Below are 13,862 nucleotides of genomic sequence, written 5' to 3' on the forward strand. Positions count from 1 at the left end.
GAAACCGATCTTTTTTTTAAATAAAATTCAAAATAAATAAATCCTCGACTAGGGTCGATATGGTTTCATGATAAAAATCGAAAATCTACGTGCACAGATGTCCCACCACTTTTGGCCGCAGGTGTGTAGTGAACGAACGACTTGAACGACTTTTTCAAAATTTAACCGAAAAGGTTGAACCAAGTTGGCGGTTAAAATCGAATTTATGCTAGCTCAACACATAAATGTTGCTTTGTTCGACCACCGTATGACCTCACAACCACTCGTCGCGTACCCGTGATGCTTTCTGTCATTATCTTGCGCGAACAGGCCGTGAGCGGTAATTTTAATGGCGATCGTCACGCCGAGGTTCCAGAACGGCTACATTTCATATGACACGGTGCGCGAAATTAATGATTTTCCAAAAAAAATTTATTTATTCGGTCGGTGTAATGGGGCGAAACTAAAGTGAGCGCAAACAGAAACAATGACTTAACAAAGCACAATTTTTTTTTTAACAGTTGCAAACAAAACAAACAGAACCTTTATCAGTAGCACTACAGTAACTACACTAGTAAGACTAGTAACTAAGCGCACATTACCACTCGCCCGGAAGGCAGTACTTGTAGGTACATCCGGCGTGCAGTCCATCGTTCGAGCATAAGCAGTTGTTGCACCGATACTTGAAGGACTTGCCCGCTTCGCATCTGAACCCGGGCGTTCCAGGTGCAACGTCCGAGCGTGGCAACTCAGCCACGTCCCGTCGATGCCGTGGCGGACACGGATTTTTCGTGCATTCGAATTCGCCGTTCTTCGCGCAGGTGCACATGTTGCAACCGTCTTCATGTCGGTAACTTTCTCCGGCCTGACACCTCTTGAGAGACTCGGCGTCTTCGACCGGTTGTTCCTTTTCTACTTCCTTTCCTTCATCCACTTTGTCTACATCCTTTTCCGGTTCCTCTTTCTTTCCGGTCGCTCCATCTACTTTTCCCTCTTTTTCGTGCTTTTTCCACGTCGCGTTGTCGGAGCGTCGATGTCTTGCGTGCTGCCCTTCAGTTTCTCCAAGTGGCTGGCATAGTTTCATCGTACAAGCGGCCTTACCGTCACTCATGCAGACGCAGTCATTGCACCCAGCGGAGTCTTTGAACGTTGATCCAGGAGTGCAGCTATTCTCGGTATTGGTGACGCGACGTCGACGATTCGAGACCATAAAGTCACCCAAAATAGGTTCATCACCCTCAGAAGGACAGGCCATCCGTCCGCACGAAGCGGTTCTGTCGTCGTTGCAGTGGCACGTATTACACCCGTCCTCAGATAGGAACGATTCTCCGGGAGTGCACTGCTTCTTCGCAGCCGCTACAGCGCGACGCCGGCGTTGCGCCGGCTGACAAGCCTTGAGCGTGCAAGCAGCTTTGCCATCCTTCGTACAGAAGCAATCGTTGCAGTCGCTTTTGAAAGCGGTCCCCGGTTCGCACTCCATCGGGGACGGTGAGCGCTTCTCCCGCGGTGGGCATGCTCGTCTCGTGCAGAACCACCCGATACCGTTGTTGGCGCAGCGGCACCGGTTACACTCCTGCAAGAAGCAACCGGTTGCATCAGTACCGACCGACTCAGACTGTAGGCTCCTCAGCCAGGGTCTGACCTACCTTCATCTTGATCTCGTTCGGGGTACAGACTTGTCCGTTTGTTTGAAGGTGAACCTCGTCCTTCTCATCGCCCGCCGCTATCGTCTCGTTGTGGTTGGGTTCGGCACGAGCAACCGACTCGTCCGAGAGTTCCTGTTCGTGCGGTGGGCACACCTTGCGGGTGCACGCCTTCCGTCCGTCGTGTGCACAGCGGCAGGTATTGCAGTCTTCCTTGAACGTTGTCCCAGGTACGCATTTTTCGGTGCACAGCGCTGCAATACGATAGAGAAACGAGCCAAGAGATTAGCGACGCTTATCGCTGGAACCCGCCGCCCGGGACGCCTCCCGAGCTTAGGCTATGGCCGTGGCAGAAACCATTCGGTCTATTCCCGAGAGCCCGCGATAGATGGTCTCCCGGGTCCCTCATTGGTCCCCTTGATAACGCTAAGACGCTGGCAGTTATCAGCTGGCAGCCGAGAGCTCTAACCTCTTCGACGGTCCGGCGACGGAGGAGAAAGAGAGAGGCAGAACGAGAGAGAGAGAGAGAGGGGGAGAAAGAGACAGCAACCCGTCGAATCGCCGAAACACGAGGCTGCAGAAAATCAATTGCGACGATCACGTTGCTGCGATCCAATCCGATGCGTTTCCGATGGGCCTACGAGATGGCCAATCGCGCCGATGGAACCAATTGAACGGAGGGCGAATTCAATTAACCTTTTCGCTCTTTTCGACCGAGGAAAGTTGGCTCGGTTCTCGGTTTAAGCTGTGGACGCTCCATAGGGTGGGTGGGTTCTGCGCAACGGCCTAGTTGTTGTCGCTCGAATGCACCTCGAAACCAAAGACGGGGCGAAGTTCGCGCAGATCGGGAGCTCCACAAGTTCAAGGTTTCAAATGTCTCTCCATGTACCGTTACGCTCCATTCACATAAGACTCCAGAGTGCGGGTGCGCTGGTTTTCTCAGTTTCCCCGCGGCTCGCGCTTATCGGGACGGGTATCAAGCGATCCGCGGGGCGGCCAACCCAACAAGGACCGCTCTGCATCGAATGGAACTGCTGGCGCGGATCATCTGGAGCATTAAAAACGCAATTGGGCCCCGCGATAGGACCCGCGGCTAGCAGTCGGGCCACGGAGTTCCGGAGTTCAAGGTAGCACTGATAGGAGCGCCCCTCGGACGAGGCGAACGGAAGCAGAACCGAAAAATAAAAAAGCCAACTGCGAAGCCGAACGCATTGGCTAAAAAAACAATGCTCTGGCATCATCGCGAATGGCGTCATCCTTATTCTTGGCCGACCGATCTGGAGCCTGGGCGCTGGATGGCCGATTAGTACTAGGTCCACCACCACTTCCGGGCGCTGCGTTGCGTAATAAATTGCTGGTTATCGTCGTTGGCTTTGCAAAAAAGAACGCCTCCTATAAATAATGCCTATCAACTATTCCTATCATCAACTCGGTTATAAATAAAATCCTGCACCACCAGATACGGGCATCTTACTTCAGACTCTTTAGCGCTTATCGTCCGGCATCGGTTAGAAACTCGGGTTTAAAACATGGACCTAACCTAGTAGCCCCTCAGCTGTGGCCCTAGTGACAGCGGCTCAATAGGGGATTCTCCGAGCCATGGCTACCAAGTGAACTCACCTCCAACAACGCACGTAGCGACGATGAGCACAACCAACTTCATGCTGATCCTTGGCCACTCTTCTCTCTTCTCTCTAAATTACCAGCACTTCACCAAACCGATGCCGATCGATCGATCGATCGTATGTCTTCACTCTATACCGTTCTGTTATCCTTCTACGTTGCAAACACGCAACAGTTTCACGATCAACACTAGCGCCCGCTGCTGGATCAGCTACCAACCGACACGGCGGTAGATCACGTTCTGAGCTTGTCCGGTTTCAAGAGCTGCCTTCACACCGCGCTACACTATTGACCTGTCATCAGGGTTTCTGGCGAGTCGTCAGTCCTATCAGTAAGCAACCCACGAACGATCGGCGACTTTCGGTACAGCACACTGGGCCAGTTTTGAGTTGTTGATTTTTGAGCAGGAATTCGAATGCTATGTAGCAGCAGCCCACTCACGCGCCCCTAAGAAAGCTGGTATCTCAACATTAGTACCGGCTCCGTTTTGCAGTACACGTCCGGGTCCGACAATAGCGCGTCCTGAGTAGCGGTTCCTTGGCACTGCACTGCAGTTGTCCAACTGAGTTGCCGATCGCAACGGAACGGTGTATTTAAATACTTTTTTCCACGCAAGTGGCATCGATCATCACCCACACTAACACGCATGCCACTGTGACACGCACACACAGCCATGCTGAGTAGAGATCGTGTTCCGACCGCCGTTCGGATGATGGAGGCCGCTTTTTTCCGATGGCCATCAGGGCGACGATAATGGGTCCCGGTGCTCCGACTGGTCACTAAAAAACGTAAAATGTCTTAAATGATTGGATTTTCCCTGTATCTGTGCCGGCACCCGACGTATGTTGGTGACACGTTGTTAATTCGCCGCGGACAACAAATCAATTACATTGTTTACCATTCTGCTTCATTAATCCGTTTAATGGCATCTATATTCGTTGTGCGATCGATACAATCGCCAGAACCACGAAATGAACGTTTTCGGTTTTTAGCAAGTTTAGTGATTCTATTTTCTATGGTTTCGGCCTTTTTCGGGAGTTGAGACCAACATATTCTAGAATATAATGCTAAAAGATTTAAAAAAGTATGTATTAGATTGAAGTAACATAATATCTGTAGAGAAGGTTGGAATTTTTTATTTTATGCATGTAAATGAACTATTTTTGTACTATCATTTTTGCGTTACTTTAAGCCTTGCAGTTGTTCTTTGTCATCATGGACAATAACAAAAAAAATCGAAAGCAGTGCTTTAATGACGAGCCAGCAGTAATGAATGGCACTGGAATATTCACACATCTTTGCGAAGATCACCGTCGGTTGACGGTTCCGTCACCAGTCTAATCTGCACTCTCTTTTGCAATGTTTGCAAAATCGTATGATCGTGGACGGGAGGCTGATCGCCATAGCCATAGGAATAATTGACTACTTTGACTTGTAACCTTCTTTTTTGTTGTGAGCCTGCCCATTCCACTTCCGGGCCAATGACGGCCATCCATCCGAAGACGGCGAACCAAACACAGTGCGCTTAAAACTGCGACGCATAAGTACCGGGCAAACAAACCTTCGCACAAATATTGGCCGCGCAAATGCCTGGCCGCGGAGCTTCGGCAAACACTGTTTGGCTTGTTTACGCGCTGGGCCCGATGGATGGTTTCAAATCGCCGATCGCAGATCTTCCCAAAAGCGGATGTCCCGCCGCGGGTACCTTGGAGTCCCCGCGGGAAATCCCGAACCGCAGTAACTGATTATCATAAACACTTTGCCGATCGACGTTGGGCGTTCTTGGAAGCGTGCCGTCATAGATTAACGGTGCATCCGCAACGTTGGGCTGTTGCGGGCTTGGCTTTAGTGTGCTAAATACGAGCGGTGATGGCACTTCTGCGAAAAAGACGGGAAACGAGATAAGAACGTTTGGTGCGAATCTAACATGGAGGTGCAAACTACCGCACTACAAAAGGGGACCGTGGCGACGAGTGTCAACGACTTAGGGGTTAAATTACTCTATCTAATGGCGACTTTTCAGTAGCAGCACTTGTCCCATAACTGTAAACTAATTCTACTGATTTGATGTGTTGGATACACCTCCCAATAGGCATTAAATGGAACTTCCTTCGATTTTGTTTATATGTTTCTATTTATTAACACATTGTTCGTACAGAACGTCGAAATCAAAATGAGGCTGTCGCGTGTCGAACATTCGATTCTATTTCGATGGCTTAACTTCTTTTACTTATTCAGGTTGATTCGGATAGTGGTGCCGTAGGGGGGATGATACAAAATTATTGTTTGCAACTATTGTTTGTTTCACAAAGTTGTTTCTCTTTTAGCGGGCCAATCCGTTAATGCCGTGTCGTGTATTGTTGTTTTCTTTTGATCTACTCTTTCGATTCTTACAGTTTCTATGTACAACACGTTTTACATTCACGCACATCTGCAAAAACGAAAACAACCGAACGCCTAATTGTATCTGTCCAAGGTTTATATTGTGCTTTCCCTTTGTTCACCGACACCGATCGTTCTAACGCTTTCTTTTCGCTATGAAAACTCTTTTTGGGTTATCGTGTGTAAGTACTTGGTATAATAGCTGATAACATTACATTAGAGAAGTGCATATATGTATGTTCCACTCGCTGGTTGCTAGGTAACTGCCAGCCTACGATACATCCGATTCGACTTGTTTGGTAGCAATGCTATGGGGTTAGCTGCTTACCGGAAGCGTGGAAAATGGCAAATCATAAACCTCCTGGAGCATAGTGAGGCGAAAATACCGGTTTCTTTCGGGTTTGGATCCAAAAACACCACCACCACCTGTGTTCTCGTCTATCGTCATAATGGTTACCTAACGATCTATGAAATGTTTTTTGTTATTTTTGGTTTATTTTCTTTATTTGGGTTTTGGTTTATCCATGCTTTAACTTGTCATTTATATTTCAGCTACAGAACACACAGTTTTACGCTTACTCACTTTACGTTCTCTGTTCGTCTCACGTTTTGTTTCACTTAGTTGTTGTATTGTTATCGCTTCGCATTTGTTGGTATAGTATTGTAGTAATCAATGTTTAGTTCTTTTGCCGTGTGCCGTTCTCTTGTTTGCCATCGTGTGATCGATTCATATCAATGTGTGTGTCGTTCCAGAAGTTTGGTTTCAAAATGGCTGCGCTAACAACGGGATTGAGTGGTGTCGCTGTAGGAAAGGAAGCGCATTTATACCATCCAAAACTACAAAATTTGATCGTTCGGGTCGGGTTTTGCAAATCAACAGACATCGGTCCGGTTCGATCACGCGATATCTTATACTTACAATACCTATGGTGAATGCGTTACAACTATGTGTGTATGTTTTGTTCTTTTCTTGTTTGTTCTGCTCTCTCTCTCTCTCTCTCCTTGCTCCTCTGCTATTGATCATGAAACTTGTCTTCATAAGATTTAACCACTTTCTTTATTTGAAGCAGTTTATTTTAATGCCGTTTCTGCGTTTTAGAGCTATCCGTTCGCGTGATTGGCGATTGCTAACAAATATGAATATATTTTGTCTTACTTTTATACTATTTCTTACGCTTTCTGTGTCTCATTGGAAATAAACGTCCGCCAAGCATTTGTCTTTCTTTGTCTTTGTCCTTCTCCTTTCTCGCCTGCTTTTCCTTTTCCGTTTCTGTCATTCCTCACGTCACGCATCGCATGCTAGCGCAATTCAACTAAAGAGTGATGAAGCCATAGCAGTACCTCATTATTGGTTTATCGATAAATGGTGGGCAAGTGATTGATTCGATATGACTAGTTCAGTCCATGCCAAAACAAAACAAACAAAAGGGGATTGTTCCATGACTCTGGAAGTATAAAGGCTTAACAAAACGGGTTTTGTGAAACTAAAACGTGTCTGTACTATAAAATGTTAAACGGCAATAAATAACATCTAGCATAACATTCGCTAATCATACGATTTTATGTTTGGGTTTAACTGAAACTTTCTAAACTGTGTTACGATAGTAAATACAGAGGCCTTTACATTCGAAACACGAACGCACATGTTCGCGTCCTCCTGTGCCCCAATACTGCTCACTGTAACTTACTAACCTAAGCCATGTATGTCGCTATCAAACAGCGACACACCCGACAAACGCTCGTTCGAAGCGGAGAACCGTTTCCGTTCCTGTTCCACTTCCTTTACAAAACATATACAGACATCGATAGCATACGTGCACCCCCATTAAGAACCCCTGTCTGAACGAGGCCGACTACTTCATCGATGTTGTGTGTTGTGAACGATTTTGCACGATAAACCCCCGACTTCAGTCGACAAGCCGGTGAGCGAAGAAGCATGTACACCTCAGTACCCTCAAACGGTTAAAAGTACTACAAGGCGGCATTAAAACAACTGTCCACTGATTGTTTTAATAGAAAACCTTTCAATCATCAATTTTTCCAGACTTGGAAACAATATACGCAGTCGATCAAATGGTTAAGCCACTTACCGCCATTATTAAAGGTTTTATAAACGCATATTTTGGAAAGCGTTCTGTTGGTCAGGAATATTTCAGCCAGCCAGCACTAATCTAATCGATGAACCATTCATTTTCGTCGCTATTAACGTTATGTAGAAAGTAAGGGATTGAACGGTGTACGGTTTAACCTTAGTGCAATCATTTCTAACCTTACACTTAACAAATATAGCGCTTGTCTGCTGTCTGGAATTTGATTAGATGGCAACGGATGCACAAAAACCCATGATCAACACCTGCAACGTAATACTCATTCATGTTTTGTACATTTTAGCTATCATTATCATTGATAATCAACCGATCGGTACCGGCCACGACCGGTGTTTGGTTCCGTATTTTCGTTTCGTTTTTTTGTTTTCTTTGTTTCGAACACTGGTACGATCGGGCTCACGATCGAACTGAATGCATTACTGCTGGAACTGTGGAGCAGGAGCCTACTCGTTACTCGCCAATTTGGTTCAGGTTAAACTGATGGGCATGATTTCCGGTTTTCGGCACTCCCGATGGAACATTTTCTTAAAGCAAACGATAAACTCTCAGCCGCACTCCTCGGAAAGTGCCGGATTACTCGCGACCTTCCCCAATTTAGTACGTCGGTTGTGAGTAGTCTGCGAAAAGTGGAAAGACGCAACATTAGTCACCTAACTTGCTCGTTGGTGGCTATTAGACTGAGAAGGTTTACCTCGCTGCTGCTGCTGCTGCTGTTGTTGCTGTCCGGAGAATGGTGCCTCCTGGAACTGGTCGTTATCACCGGCAGCCGGATAGGCCGAGTACTGCTGCACGGCACTGGGGTCCGACTCGTAGGTGGACGAGAACGATGGGTCGACCCCGGCCTTGAAGCGCAAAAACGCAAAATACGCACAGCCGGCCCAGGTGAAGATCGAGAAGAACGAGAACACGATGGAAGCTTGCACGTTGTTCACCCCTTCGCCGTTCGGGGGATCGTCCGCCTTGCCCCACTGATTGGTGAGGTAGCAGAAACCGATAAAGAACAGGAAGGACCAGAAGGCTGCAAAGGAAAACAAAAACACATTCATTAGAAGGAATATATGCTATAGTATTGTTTATATGCTTATGCCAAATAGTCAGTCCATTAAGGTTCACCACTTACCCGAGAAGCCCAGATCGGCCAGCACGTAGTGTTTCCGGGTCTTCACCGAGGACATCTGCTCGAACAGATACTCTCCAGCGATGAAGCCCATCGAGGCGAGGAAGGCGATCACGCCGATGCCCACCGCATAGTTGCAGGCATTTCCATCGCGATTAATTATGCAATAATCCTTGCCGTTCGCCTCCTCTCGCCAGCCCTCTGACGATATGCAGCCGAACACGATGATCGCAAAGAGCTGAAACAAAACGACAGGATGGATAGGGGAGGTAGACAGGAGTTATTAAAAACTGGTCACCAGCACCACCAGCGACACCGGCCACCAACCGAAGGGCCGATTATTACAATGTGATGGAGAGAAGGACAACGCTCGGAGCCTTCTACACAATGAACGGCCTTCCCCGGCGATGGCGCTCTAGACCCTAAACTTTTAAGTGGCCATCAGGTGAGAGATTGCTTTTTAAACCGGCTTTCCTATACTTCATCATGCGCGCCTCAGCGAACAGCCCACCGGGGCAAGGAATTGGAATTCTGTCAATCGATATTTCGCGCAGGTATGGTCTCGCATCTTTCAATAAATAGAGGGTGTAGAATCTTGTGTTTCTTCTCTAGAAAAGGTCCTTCTTGTCCATAGTATTCTTGGGTCGCTTATGGGTGAGTGAGCACCTGAGTTAAATCTATTCTATCATCTGATGACTTCTGATTCACAGCATATGAAGGTCTGCAAGTACCCCGTCATAACGCTTCCAGCCAGACAATTCCAGCATCTTAATTGTCCCTTTTCTCGCACAGATTCAAATCAACCAGAGGATTAACTCGAATCCACGTTGTTGAATACGAGTTTTCCTTTCCGCAGCGAGTTGTCGGATTTTACGAGTGGCACGTGTGAATGGCACTGATTATGATTTTCTTTCTTTCGCCTCTACTTCCGTGTTCCAATGCTGACGACTCGAATCAATAAAACAGTCCCGCGTGCGCTGCCAATGACCGCCGCCACGAAACGGCGAGATGAACGATGTACAGCAAAATATAGGCAGTAATAGCATCACGCCAATGGCATCGTCATCGGCAGCGTCGAAGATGTATGCTGGGTTACGTTATTGTCGACATGGGCCGTTAGCCGTTTTTCTGTCGCCCTTCTGCCCACCCATCAGCGCGACGAGAACGAGACGGGAACAGGAAAAACTGGCACACACTTTGGAGCGCCACACCACGCGCGAATCCTACTTCCTCAACCTCCGCTGGTGGGGCGTTTAGGTCCGGACTATTATGTCACAAGCTCCCCGAGGCTTCACATATTCTCGCCCGGGCGGTCAGACCACAGCGTAAGGGTTGGTTCGTGTCTATTACGATGAATGTGCCCATTTATGCTGGTCTTTGTGGTGTGTAAACATTGCGTAAACAGTATGACCCGCTTCCAACAATGTTTTCATTATTTGTGGAAACATAAGAGACAATAGAAATTAAACCACCGATTTCGTCCCATAATTCGATTAGAGGGTGCAACAAAAGCGTGTATGATCAGACAACGTTGTACAACGCCGTCGACTTTAGTTGCTAAATCCAACAAGTCGCTCGTTGACGAGCTAGTTGACTTTCAAATAGTTAGCTTCTACATCCGAGCACATCGCGCACGGGTTGCGATGAAACGTTACGAATTATTCCGAATAAGAGAAGAACGACCATTTCAACGTAGAAGTGATGAAGAAAGGCGCTGCTCATTGAGGCGAGCACGTGAGAGCTTCATGGCGCGCTACGGCGAGCGGTGAGAGAAGCCCGCTTTCCGCGGTGAGAACATCTCACAGGAAAGAAAATCGATTTTCGTCCTATCGGAAGGTCGTCGGTGCAAGTGTTGAAAAGGATTCTTCATTTCGCACACACATCCGCACACTTCACTGTGTCGCTCGTTCCGTTTCGCTCGCCCTTTCAGGAGCTGTCTCTTCCAAACACTCCACTGGCCAGGATAGACTTTTGGCGAAGGCATTTCGCCAGGCTGCCCAGCAAAGGAAAAAGTCGTCTACTAACCCAACAAACGGCGCGCAAAATGACGATCGGTCGCTGCACGAACGCAATCGGATCGAAGGCGCCTCCTGCTTTGCCACCGCCGTACGCTCCACCGATGTCCATCCTAAATTTTTCCTGGCGACGACGACGACACTGACACTCTGCAACCGATGTCGCACTTCCGCTTGGCTTCCTGTGGGTGCGTGTGCGGCGCGGATCGGATAGTCGAGTTCCGCTTTTCCTCCGTTTGCCAAAATGGGCTCTCCTTTTTTCGCTGGGTCGCGTGGACCAAATGGGTTTTCCTCAATCGCGAAACACAATCGCACTCCCGCGCACTGGTGTTCGTTCGTCTACCGGATCGAAACTGACTAGCGCGGCCACCCCCGATTCCGGTGAGTGAAAAACGCTGCGAGCTGCTCAGAATTTTTCTATTTTCTCCCGTTTTCCGTGCGTTCTCAGCCACGGGGCCTCTCGTTCATGCTCTCGTCGGCGGGGGCGCAGTGCGCGTTGCCTGTCCCGTTCTCGGCCCGCTGCTCTCTATACGTCACATACGCGCTCTCTCTCTCTCTCTCTGTTGTGGGTGAGGGTGGTTTTTCGCCCCCATTTTGTAGACTTCTCACCGAATGCTCACGGTTCTGGCGTGAGAAAGTTGGCTCACAGTGAACGATAAGTCGCATCGACGAGGATCCAAGTTTTTAGAGTATTTCTTTGGCGATATTTACAAAAACCGGTTAAAACTGGGGCGAGATGTAAGATGTAAAGTAGATGTAAAGAGTGACGTTAAAAAATTGTAGCAGCATTCAACTGTATAGCTTTAGCATTTAGTGCGAATCTCGATTTGTGGATCGTTTGTACCAAAAATAATGTACAATCAACTCGAGGGCAGGCATCAGCAGAATGTGGATGATGCACAATCAATCCTATCTGTTTGTTATGAACTTTGGCCACCTTGTCCATCATCCGATCACATGACTCCTTGTGCTGGAAGAATTACCTTCTAACGAGCGATTAAATTATCACGTCCTTGGAAGCTGCAGCTGAGTAAATCGCCACGCTTTATCGGTGCTCGAAAATTGTTGTTATATCTCAACTAAAATAATCGAAATAAGCTACAAGCGTAACGAGTTTTAACCCACCCGACAAAAGGCACGTCCTGCGAGAGTCCAGTTTCAGAATAAAAGAAAGACAAACACAAAAGACAGCAGCTTTCTATGAAAAATATAGATTGTATTATTTGAATAAATCACATGTAGAACGCTAGCCACTACTAGGAGCATTCGCTTGGGCGACCGACGACGTGCCTGGACCATCTACCGGATCGCTAGAGCAACCTACTCGCCCACGGGTAGATTGTTTGCCGGGGACTTCTCCGCCGGTGAGCATGCAACAGCAAACCTGCCGTGTGGGGGAACGGTCAAGGAGTTAAGTAATTGAACAGTGGCCGCTAAACATTTAACACGCCGACACCGGCTCGCGACACTTACGGCTGTTGCAGGCCCAAGAAACCCCCGGTGGATGCATTGTTCTTCTTGAAGTTGTGCGGCGAGTAGCGATTGTACAGGCCCCAGATGCTGTTCATCAGCTTGCCGTTATACTTGACCGGTGTGGCCGGCGTCAAATCGAGCGCTTAGGAGCAGAGGGAGAAAGAAATCGCGGTTAGTGATAACCCTGCCCTGATAGCCGTCGCCGCGGGTGCTTACTGCTCTTGTTTAAGTATTTCGGGCCGTGCTTGTCGCTGAACATCCGCGCAACGGTGAGATCCTTCTGATGCTGCGCCTGGCGAACTTTGTGCACGGCAAACGCCGACTGGGGCAGGCACGCCATGTTGCCGCAATCTGGAGAAGGCACGAAAGGAACCATTAAGCGTACAGGAGCACCATTAACGGTCGGTGCGCTCGGTGCATACCTTCGCAAAAGTCAAACAGCGCGTTCGCCAAATCTAGCGAATCGGAGAAGCGGAACGTATTCGCACTAGCGGTCAGTTGCACATGCACCATCCAAATCGTCCGCGTCCAGCAGAAGTGCAACCACTCGTTGGATTTCACAGTCTCTATTCTAGCACGACGGTACAACACCGTATCACAAGCACCACAGGGCGTGTCCCTAGTCCAGAGAAATGCACGCACCGCGTGGTATAGAATCGCAGCGAAGCTTGGCACAGATCACAGATGGTAGTTTTCGGGTTCGTTTCGAGCGGTAAGTCTAAGCATCAAATGCATCTAAAGCATAGTCTGCTCACGCAGAGAGTCCGGCACACGCGGAGAGTCCTAACAGGGACTGGAAGTGGCAGCCAACACAGAAACAGTCACTTGGGATGAAGCGATCGATGGACGAACGACGACTGGAAAGCTGCAGTTGGTCCGGGTCAGCTTTTATGACCGGCTCGGCGCCCGGCATGAGCTCACTCCATCCCAACGAAAGCCGACTTCTAGCAGCAACGGTCATGTTATCACTTCGACGGTGCCGCACGTAGCCCAGCCGAGAGGTTATCGTTTACGGATCCGCGCCGTCGAGACTTGCGGTCGAAGTATTCCAAGTCCAGCAGCATTGCATTGTAGTCGGCCTTATCACCGCACGGAATAGTGTTAGTGGGAATGTTTATTCTTCTATGCTGATGGCCACTGCGAGACGTCACACTTTCCAGAACATTTCAATCCAGAATACAATAAATGCTAAAAAGATTTTTATGCACTACTTTTCGTTGCCTATTGTGAGGGGTGAGGAAATCTTTTTGGAGAATCCCTAACGGAGGCCCTGGGACATACACTCCTGTCTAACGACGGTGTGGCTAAGTGGCGTTTATTTCTACGACGTTATCCCGAAGCCCATGCCCTATAGTACCTTGGAAACCTTTGTTTACGATAGATCTTATCACTCGATCTACGATTGGGTCGTAGTTTTTCATTAACTACAACAGGACATCATAACTCCTCTCGCAACGCAGCATTTCGTTCGACGCTATCTCGCACATCCACGCAGTTCCCTTCAGTGGCGATAACCTCATCA

The 13,862-nt window shown here is 48.3% G+C and overlaps 3 protein-coding genes across 3 annotated transcripts; all 3 read right to left on the bottom strand.

Moving 5' to 3' along the window:
- Window positions 1-389: 389 nt before the first annotated feature.
- LOC131206084 (uncharacterized) lies at window positions 390-3,796 on the bottom strand. Its single transcript, XM_058198474.1, has 3 exons — window positions 3,243-3,796; window positions 1,626-1,876; window positions 390-1,552 (listed from the first exon to the last, which is right to left on the bottom strand). The coding sequence occupies exons 1-3, from the start codon at window positions 3,283-3,285 to the stop codon at window positions 578-580; spliced, it is 1,269 nt and encodes a 422-aa protein (XP_058054457.1). The 5' UTR covers window positions 3,286-3,796; the 3' UTR covers window positions 390-577.
- Window positions 3,797-5,428: 1,632 nt separating this feature from the next.
- Window positions 5,429-11,202, bottom strand: LOC131206675 (synaptogyrin). The gene is made up of 4 exons (XM_058199337.1): window positions 10,878-11,202; window positions 8,856-9,090; window positions 8,427-8,753; window positions 5,429-8,352 (listed from the first exon to the last, which is right to left on the bottom strand). Exons 1-4 carry the CDS (start codon window positions 10,977-10,979, stop codon window positions 8,330-8,332), a joined length of 687 nt encoding a protein of 228 aa, XP_058055320.1. The 5' UTR covers window positions 10,980-11,202; the 3' UTR covers window positions 5,429-8,329.
- An 859-nt stretch (window positions 11,203-12,061) lies between these two features.
- LOC131216140 (uncharacterized) lies at window positions 12,062-13,210 on the bottom strand. The gene is made up of 4 exons (XM_058210554.1): window positions 12,763-13,210; window positions 12,557-12,691; window positions 12,341-12,482; window positions 12,062-12,251 (listed from the first exon to the last, which is right to left on the bottom strand). The coding sequence occupies exons 1-4, from the start codon at window positions 12,851-12,853 to the stop codon at window positions 12,188-12,190; spliced, it is 432 nt and encodes a 143-aa protein (XP_058066537.1). The 5' UTR covers window positions 12,854-13,210; the 3' UTR covers window positions 12,062-12,187.
- Window positions 13,211-13,862: the final 652 nt, after the last annotated feature.

The sequence above is a fragment of the Anopheles bellator genome, chromosome 1 (genome assembly GCF_943735745.2).
Source record: "Anopheles bellator chromosome 1, idAnoBellAS_SP24_06.2, whole genome shotgun sequence".
Classification (NCBI taxonomy): domain Eukaryota; kingdom Metazoa; phylum Arthropoda; class Insecta; order Diptera; family Culicidae; genus Anopheles; species Anopheles bellator.